Below are 10,000 nucleotides of genomic sequence, written 5' to 3' on the forward strand. Positions count from 1 at the left end.
CTCATTCTACTGCCAGAAACATCAACAACGCCAACAAGAACAACAACATCAACATCAGCAACAACATCAACATTAACAACAAAAACATCAACTTCATTAACAGTTTTAGCGACAAAGTACATCAACTCGACAACGAATACAACCATTATAATACATTGCCCAACACTTTTAGGCAACAATATCAACAACAACATCAACAACAACAGCAAAAACATCAACAACAACGACAACAACAACCAAACGGGCTATGGGTAGCCAATGAAACTAGAGAATCTTATATATAAAAATTTCATATCAATGTAATGTTAATGATGATGAAGACGACGATAATGATGTTGATAATAATAGTAACAATAATAATAATTAAAATAATAATTAAACAATTAATAATAACTGATTTATATAGCGTTCACTCGATAACTTAACTTAAAAAATATCATAATTTTATATTTTCAAAGAAAATTTTCGTTAACCTTGAAGCTTCAATATAAGCATATATCATTATCATATATAAATAACACGCTTATATATATATGTATCTATTGATATTGATATGTATCTATTATCTCTCACACAGACACAAACACACACACACACTACCTATTTATTCTTTTATAAATGCCATTTTATTCGTTCATTTTATCTAGTTTTTTTTTTTCAATTAATTTTAAATTTTGTTCATGCGTTGTATTATTTGATACAGAGTTTAGTTTTGTTAAACTAATTAATAACATTTATTAATTAATTGATTGGATTGATTGATTAATTAAGGGTTGCAGATTCGCCGCGTTCAAATAAGATCAATTGACTTACTAATTAATTAGCTAACTAGCTAGGTTAGATTTATTGTTTTAACTAACCAAACTTTTAATCTATCATTCACTCATTTATTTATTTGTTCATTCATTCATTAGTTCGTTCATTCATTAATTCATTAGTTTGTTCATTCATTCCTTCAATATTTTTTTCATTCGTTCATTCTTTTAATCATGCATGCTCGTGCGTACACACAATCAAAAACACAGAGGGACAGACAAACATATAGAGTGATAGATACATACACTGACAGACAAACATCAGACAGACAGACAGACATTGTTCATCAGCCATGCTCAATCCTTTCCGATCCCAGTTCTAACATTTGTTTGTTTTATTTGTATTTTTTGTATTGTCTTTATTTGAGTATACAAATTTAATATTTTAAAAACACGCATATGTATATATATATATATAAATATTTTTATTCATATTTTTTAATAAAATGTTTTTAATACAAAGTTTTTGTTACAATTTAATAAAGATAAATGTCGTTTATTTACAAATGTAAGTGTGTGTATGTATGTGTATGTAGGTGCATGTATGTACATGGATGTGTGTATGTATGTATGTATGTTTGTTTGTTTGTATGTATGTATGTATGTATGTATGTATGTATGTATGTATGTATGTTTGTTTGTATGTATGTTTGTATGTATGTATGTATGTATGTATGTATGTATGTTTGTATGTGTGTGTATATGCATGTATGTATGTTTGTACGAAGGTATGTTTTAAGGCACAGAGTCATGAACAACAACAACAGCAGCCACTATGACGAACGATATGAATAAAACTGTAGTAATAATAATAGAATAAAACTGTAATAATAATTATACGTTTGAAAAAATACGTTTGCGTGTGTGTGTTTGTTTATGTGTGTGTCTGTGTATGTGTGCGTGTCTGTGTATGTGTGCGTGTCTGTGTATGTGTGCGTGTCTGTGTGTGCATGCGTGCGTGTGTGGGTGCGTAATGAGACATAAATTACTTGGAAAAAATGAATAGCGAGCGAATTCAACTGAGACAGTACAACATTCCATAATTCAAGTCATGAGGGCATTTAAAAAGATAAATGCTCGCTGATAACAAAGATGATGATGATGATGATGGTAATAATAATAATAATAATAATAATAATAATAATAATAATGATGACGATGACGAAGAAGAAGACAACAATAATAACGATGGTAATTATGACAATAATAATGATATAATGATGATCAACTGTGTTATTTTAATTTTTATTATTATTATTATTATTATTAATGACCGATAGACCTAAATTCTCAGACGTTATAATTAATACATTCGAAATATTCCCTCTGGGTTGTTTTAATACTTTTGAATTTGTCTCTCTCTGACTGATGAATTTTTATCAACAACCTTACTATCTTGGCAGTAACTACGTCCTCGCATAGTATTCACTGTGATAGAAATGCAAATGAAATGAACCATCTATGGCTAATCTACACATTCCTTTTATAAGATGACGAGTTTAGCTTCGAAGATTATTCCATGACATTTTACTATTTATATTTATATTTTACTATTTATTTATTTTAATTTTGATTTCCATTGACAATTAATGGTTCTCTCATTCCATGCATGTTTTTACGGTGAAAATATAAAAATGTTCCCATTATTATTATTAAAATTGTTATTATTATTTAAATGATTTTGGGATGACGACGACGATGATGATGACGATGATGATTATGATTACGAATGATTACAATGGTAATGATGCTGATAACGATAATTATCCAAAATAACGATCATTGCAACAATATACAGGTTAAATAGCTACAAAATATAGACACAAGCTTGTAATATTAGTTGCTCCTTAACAACAAATTAGACACACAACTGTTTTGTATATGCGAGTGTATGTATGTATATATGTTTGCATGTATGTATAATTGTATATACATATGTATGTATTGTATATATGTATGCATTGTATATATGTTATGTATGTATGTATTTTTGCATGTATGTATAATTGTATATATGTATGTTTGTCTGTTCGTTAGTATGTATTTTTGCATGTATGTATAATTGTATATATGTATGTTTGTCTGTTCGTTAGTATGTTTTTTTGTTTGTTTGTTTGCATGTATGTATGTGTGTACGTATGTATGAATGTACATATGTATGCAACGTGTAAACGTACTTATACTCGCATACAAATTCTATTATTTATATTTACAAATACAAATGTATGTATAGTATATGGCAAAATATCATCATTATTATCATTATCACTATGTAACTTCGCCATGTGACGTTATATCATCATCAGGTGATGTCGTTTCATCATTACGTGACGTCATTTTGTCATTTAATCACTACGTGACGTCATATTATCATATTTAATCACGTGATGACTATACGAGATGGCCCCTGATCTCTGGCGGAACGTATACATTAGGATTGCGCTGACTGAATGGGTAAATGTTACTATTATTATTATTATTATTCTTGTTATTATTATTATTATTATTGATGTTGTTGTTGTTGTTGTAGCTGTTGTTTTTAGTTAGACTGTAGAACTTGTTGAATACGACGTGGTTGTCATCGTCGATGTTGTTGTTTATAAAGTTGTTGATGTCATTGTTGTTGTTGTTGCTTAATAGCAATGTGGGTGAATCTGAAAATTAATTCATCAATTCATTCATCAATTCATTCATCAATTCATTCATCAATTAATTAATTAATAATTAATTAATTCATTCATTCATTCATTCGTTCATTCATTCATTCATTTGTTTGTTCGTTCATTCATTTAATCATTCATTCATTTACTCATTCCCTTACCTGAAATAGCCGGGCTAATTATAGCAGATGACGCCATGCAGTTATTTATAGCACCGGCATTATGGGAATTCCCATTCATAGGGCCGATGCTATTATTATCCGCCATCATCATCATCATCGTCGTGGCATCATCGTCGTTGTCGTCAGCGCGGTTGAAAGGACGATGATGATGATGATGGAGGAGATGGGGAGGAGGAAGATGAGGATGAGAATGGAGAGGGTGATGATGATGATGAGGGGGAAGAGGAAGATGATGATGGTGGAGTTCGTTGTACGGCGATAAGATTGGATGTGGATTCTGGAAGATGTGCATCTATGGTAGCGGTGATGATGATGAAAGTGATGATGATAATTATGATAATGATGTTGATGATCAAAAACATCATCAACAACAACATCATCAACAACAACAGCATCATCAACAACAACATCATTACATACATTATAGTCAACAACAACATCATCATTATCATCATCAAGAACAACATCATCATCATCATCAACAACAACAACAACGAACTCTGGAAGCATTTAATAAGGAATTAGTTGGAGTATAAGCGCGTTGTTGCTGACATTTTCTCAACTGATTCACGTAACCATCATCATCAAAACCTGTTGTTGATGTTGTTGATGTTGTTGTTGATGTTGTTGATGTTGATGTTGTTGATGTTGTTGTTGAGGTTGTTGTTGAGGTTGTTGGTAATGTTGTTGTTGAGGAGAATGACGATGATGATGACGAGCTTTGTTGGTGACAATGACGAAAATGATTACAACTACAATTATGATAATGATGACAATACTGATGGTGATGATGATAATGACGGGGATGATGATGATGATGATGATGATAATGATGATGATGATGATGATACCTCTAAAGTTCTCAGATCCGCTGTATAAGCTGTTCGTCTGGCTTAACTTGTCAAATGCACTGTTGTATCTTGGGGGCTGTTAAAATTATTATTATTGTTATTATTATTATTTGTATTATTTGTAATATTATTATTTGTATTATTATTATTTATGGAACGCTGCTTTTATTTTTTTAAACTTTTCAATTATCTTTGCAACTCTGCTAACTGAATATCGGGGCTTCCAAATTGTTTTGAATTCCTGGAAAATTCTTAAAAGCTGATTGCCTCAAAAAACAACAATTACTACTACCATTACTTCTACTACTACCACTGCAAAAACTATTACTACTACTACTACTGCTGCTACTACTGTTACTGCTGCTGCTACTACTACTAATACTACTGTTACTACTACTACCTCATCGTCGTCATTGTGGTTGTTTTTATAAAAGTTAAGCCTGTAGTTGTTCCGTGTGGCAGTATCAAAACATCTGCTGTAGTCGAAGTCATCTACAAGCGGTGGCGCGCCTATCAAATCTAAAGTCGTCGTCGTTGTGGCCGTTGTCGTGGCTGCTGTCGACGATGACGACGACGTTAATGGGCGTCCCATTGACGTTGTCGTTGGTGGTTGTTGCGGTGTAGCGGTCGCGCCTGAAGTCGTCGCGAATTTTAATGTCGGTGTAGACGCTGTTGGTGGATTTTGTCGGTTGAAATGAATAAATAAATAAGTGAATTAAAAGTTCTCGAGTAAATTTAATCAAAACCCAGATAAAAAATATTAATAAAAAGTAAAAAACTATCAAAACAAACAAACAAACATACATACAAACATACAAAACATGTAGAGAAATACAAAAACACTTCTCGATACAAACATTTTTCAATCTCTTTCTCCCTCATCTTCATCTTCTTGATGAGACAGACGAAGGAAATAATTAGGATCATGATGACGACCAGACTCGCACAGCCGTATATCAAGATGGATTGGTCAAAATGGAAGATACTACTTTCAGAATGGGGTGGTTCAGCTTTCGAAAAATAGAAAATAAAGTTAAAATTAAATAATTAGCGATTGGTGGACATTATCGAACGCGAAACTAGTAAAAAAACGAAAGTGAAACTAACAATTTGTATAGGCCCTAAACGGACCAAGTGGGGAATTTCCAAATCCATACTCATTGAATGGAATGATAACGACGTGATAGCATGTATTCAGCGTCAATGCTGCGACAAACGTCACATAATTTTCAGTTTAAATTTATTTTTGTTACTTTAATTATTAAAATCAACAAAAAATTATTCAAAAATAATAATTAACAAGCCCACCATTTAAAGAGTAAATAATCGTTCGATCCAGTAAGCTAGATGAATCTGTGACATTTACCACAAATTCCTCATTTTTAGCCTCGCCTTCTTTTGCCTCATTATCATATTTAACCCATCCATTTTCCTCATTTGCATAAGCATTAGGCTCGTCATTGTACGCCATTGGGCAAGTTTTGTATTTGACGAGAAATGATTGGTTGGTGCCGCCGTTGAATCCCGCCCACCAAGACAACGTGATTGATTCGTGGGTTGAATTTATTATGTAAATATTAGAGGCAGGGTACGGTACGTCTGAATAAATTAATATAAATTAACGTGAACGACCTCACAATTCAATTAAATATAGTAATTACATTATCATAATTTATTCATTTGCCTAGTAAACCGACCAGGACTCTGCAGAGTGATATTGAAGTCATCAAACCCCAGCGCGTTAGAAAGCCTACACCTGTAAGAGCCCATGTCCCGCGTCTGAATGTTTCGAATTTCCAAAGTAGACACGTAAGTAAAGTTGGCAACTGTCAGCAGCGATGATGTTTGTGATGAAGACGACGACGATGAAGACGACGAAGATGAAGATGAAGACAATGAAGACGACGATGATGATGATGATGAAGACGATGGTTGTGATGACGAAGATGGTAGTGGGAGAAGTGCATATTCCAGCTGCCTCATGGACATCGTCGGTGACGCGGTCCTCATGTGGTGTTTGTTGTTCGGACTGATCCTGATGGCATCATTTCCCTAAGAAGTTTAACATTAACATCAATTTCATCATCATTTTGTTATCATTTAGGTACAATAATTTTGTTATCATTGTCAATTTTATCACCAAAAGTCAAAAAACTCGATAGATGCTACATTGAAGAAGTATTATTATTCATATTGCAATCTCACAGCATGACTCCGAATGTTTAATTTTACTACCATAACGTCATTTCAAGCAGCATAAATCTCATCATTATCGTCGTCATCGTCGTCATTATTCTAACTAACATGCTGTCTGAACCAGAGAACTGTGACCTCTGGGTACCCGTGCCCTAAACAGGTCAAGGTCACATCCTGCTTGACCTTTGCGGCTGCAATCTTGTTGTTGAAGTAGTTCGGGGCAAGGGTTCTGGCTTTGTCTGGTGGTAAGATGATGATGATCATGGTGTTGATGATCATGGTGTTGATGATCATGGTGATGATGATCATGGTGATGGGCCAACAATAAAATTGCGGGGTTAAAATTGGAAATGAAACAAAATGATAAACATAATTGATAGATAAAAATCTCACAGTTCACGAGAAGAGCCATGTTTTTCTTATTATTATTATTAACATCATTATCATCGCCGTTCTTATCATCATCATCATCACCACCGTCACCATCGTTATCAGCATCTTTGCTGTGGTTAATTTTCTGACCAATACCATTGAAAACTTCACATTTGTAGACGCCCATATTATCATAAATGACCTTCCCAATGTTCAACCTTGAAACTCCATACCTCTCCTTGCTATTGGTCGACGTTTCGACGACCCAATTATTATTATTATTATTACTTAAATTATTGATATCAATATTATATAAGTAATTATTGTTATTATTACTACTACTACTACTACTGCTGTTATTAGTGTTGTAATAGTATTTGCTATTGGCCATGTTGTAAGTATAAACATCACCACCATAATCATTATTGTTATTATTATTATTATTATTGTTGTTGTTATTATTATATTTATTATTATTATTATTATTATTATTATTATACTTATTATTATTTTGATTGTTGTTGTTATTTTCGCTAATCAGCAGCCTCCCGTTCTTGTACCAGTTAATCAAGTAGGGCTTGGGGTTGCCGTGGAAAGGGCAGGCCAGCGTGACGTCACTGCCCTCTTGGGCCGTCGTGATTGGATGGGAAAGTGGGTCATCCGATATGGTCCCTGGGTCTGATGATAATGATGATGATGGTGTGACGGGGGTGATGATGATGATGATGATGATCTAATGATGATGATGATGATGATCTAATGATCATGAAGATTTCATTTGTGTCATGATTATGTATGACACAAATGAAATTTTCTGTTATAATCACAGTCTTCATCATCGTCACCACAATCATCATCATCATCGTCACCGCAATCATCATCATCATCATCGCAATCATCATCAGTACTAACATAGTACATTCATCTGAATTATCAACCTGGACGCCCCTTCGTTGTTGTGGACTTCCAACTCGTACACCCCTTCGTCGGACCTTGTGACGTCATTAATGCTAAGCCACGCCTCTTGCACTTGAGTGGCACCTAGATGGACGTCTTTGAGGTTGATAATACTCTTTTAATAAAATTGTTCACTAATTATATGTAATTGAATATGAATAATTATTTAATTTTTTTTTTAATATTATTATTGACATTCAATGTGAAAATATTGCGTACCATTGTTCTGCAGTTCATCTTTATCAAAATTTTCATTCATATCGAGACCACTTTTAAACAGTTTTTTCACGACCCGGGCCGACATACGCAAATTGGCGAACGTGATTGGTCGATTCCAGTTAAATGGCCCCTCCTTCCTGCCGTTGACCTGCCAATAAAATTTGTCCGGGGGTGGGTAGGCGTGAACGAGAGCTTTGATAGACGCCTGAGAACTGCCCTCGGTGGCGTTGAATACTGATGGTTTTATCTCAATGAAACGCGGTTTATCTGAAATTCAAAAATAAAATAAATTATTTTTCAAAATCATCAATAGCCACGTCATTATAATTATTTAACATAATATATTTACTATAATAATTATTGTCATAATAATTATTCTATTTTGTTTTATCTTCATCATAACCGTCGTTATCAAAACTCACAATCGACTTTTAAAGTAACATTTCTTTCGACTGTGCTTCCCGTAATCTGATTGGTCGCCCTGCAGATGACCGTTGACCCGTGATCACGTGACATCGGAATAAACTTGACCTTGCTAACTGTTTTGTAACCTTTGTGGCCGCTCACCATGTTGATGTTGTTGTTGATGTTGTTGTTCACTGTGTTGTCGATGGAGTTTTCAACGTTGTATAGTTGGATCATGTTGAGGTCATCGTCGTTGTTGTTGTTGTAACTTGTTATGTACCACGTGATGTTTGCCGCCGGGTTTGACCAATCAGAGACGCAGGTCAGAGACATTTCTTTGTTTTCTTTGCGACTGATGTAGTTGGGGTTGTGTGTTTCTATGGTCACCTGCTTCGGTGGAACTGGCGGAAAAAATCGATAAAAAAATAAAACTATTTACATCTTAAATTCACTTTTAAAACAATTAATTAAATTCATGAAAATTGAAATTACATTTGAATTTAAAAAAAAACGAACAATTGACGTATAAAGTTTCGGATCTCTGTACGGTGGCCGCTTCATTGCGGGCAATACAAAACAGCGTGACCCCATTATCCTCGCTATCTAGGTCAAAGGTCAGCTTTGAGATGACTTGATTTCCGTTCATTATCGTGTGTTGAGTTGGGTTGAAGTTGTGCGTATTGAAGGCTGTGTGGTGGGGTGGTGTGGTGGAGTGTGGGTGGTTGAGGCAATTGGTGATTGGTTGGAAGGAGGGGATAGATGATTGATTGGTTGGCGATGGGAATGATGATGATGATGAGGAGGAGGATTAAAGTGGTAACAATGTCGATCATCATCATCATCTTCGTCGTCGTCGTCATCATCATCGTCATCGTCATCTTCATCATCATCACTAACTTTTCCTCCACTCCATGACAGGCGTGGGGTTCCCGCCAATTGCATGGCACGTGACCGTCAACTTCTGACCAATAAGAAGGCCTCCTTTCGGAGATTCTATGCTTATGTTAACATTCTTCGGTGGGTCTGTGATGATGATGAGGATAATGATGATGATGGTGGGTCTGTGATGACGATGGTGGTGGTGGTGGTGGTGGGTCTGTGATGATGATGATTTTTGCGATAGTAATGATAATGATAATAACTGTTACGATGACGAGAATTGTGATAACAATAACGATACCAGCAAAAAAAATAACGAAACGAACAAAGACGACGATAATGATAACGAGTGATGAGATGATGACAATGATGATGAAAATGAAAATAGCGACGATACTGGCCAGAACGATGACAATGAAACAGAAGATGATGACGATAAAAGAGAGAAGAAGATGATGATGATG

The 10,000-nt window shown here is 34.4% G+C and overlaps 1 protein-coding gene across 1 annotated transcript in view; it reads right to left on the reverse strand.

Annotated features, from left to right (window-relative positions):
- Positions 1 to 3,206: 3,206 nt before the first annotated feature.
- Positions 3,207 to 10,000, reverse strand: part of HELRODRAFT_189940 (hypothetical protein) — a gene marked incomplete at both ends in the record, with an annotated part of 13,478 nt that continues 6,684 nt past the window's right edge. The window contains 15 exons of the mRNA XM_009033310.1: positions 3,207 to 3,469; positions 4,210 to 4,248; positions 4,509 to 4,584; positions 4,909 to 5,177; positions 5,366 to 5,518; positions 5,616 to 5,714; positions 5,817 to 6,107; positions 6,206 to 6,560; positions 6,813 to 6,943; positions 7,098 to 7,754; positions 7,989 to 8,117; positions 8,253 to 8,519; positions 8,675 to 9,058; positions 9,174 to 9,344; positions 9,555 to 9,680. Coding sequence (XP_009031558.1) covers positions 3,207 to 3,469; positions 4,210 to 4,248; positions 4,509 to 4,584; positions 4,909 to 5,177; positions 5,366 to 5,518; positions 5,616 to 5,714; positions 5,817 to 6,107; positions 6,206 to 6,560; positions 6,813 to 6,943; positions 7,098 to 7,754; positions 7,989 to 8,117; positions 8,253 to 8,519; positions 8,675 to 9,058; positions 9,174 to 9,344; positions 9,555 to 9,680 — 3,410 coding nt within the window. The remainder of the gene's footprint in view (positions 3,470 to 4,209; positions 4,249 to 4,508; positions 4,585 to 4,908; positions 5,178 to 5,365; positions 5,519 to 5,615; positions 5,715 to 5,816; positions 6,108 to 6,205; positions 6,561 to 6,812; positions 6,944 to 7,097; positions 7,755 to 7,988; positions 8,118 to 8,252; positions 8,520 to 8,674; positions 9,059 to 9,173; positions 9,345 to 9,554; positions 9,681 to 10,000) is intronic.

Source organism: Helobdella robusta (genome assembly GCF_000326865.2).
Source record: "Helobdella robusta unplaced genomic scaffold HELROscaffold_9, whole genome shotgun sequence".
Classification (NCBI taxonomy): Eukaryota; Metazoa; Annelida; class Clitellata; order Rhynchobdellida; family Glossiphoniidae; genus Helobdella; species Helobdella robusta.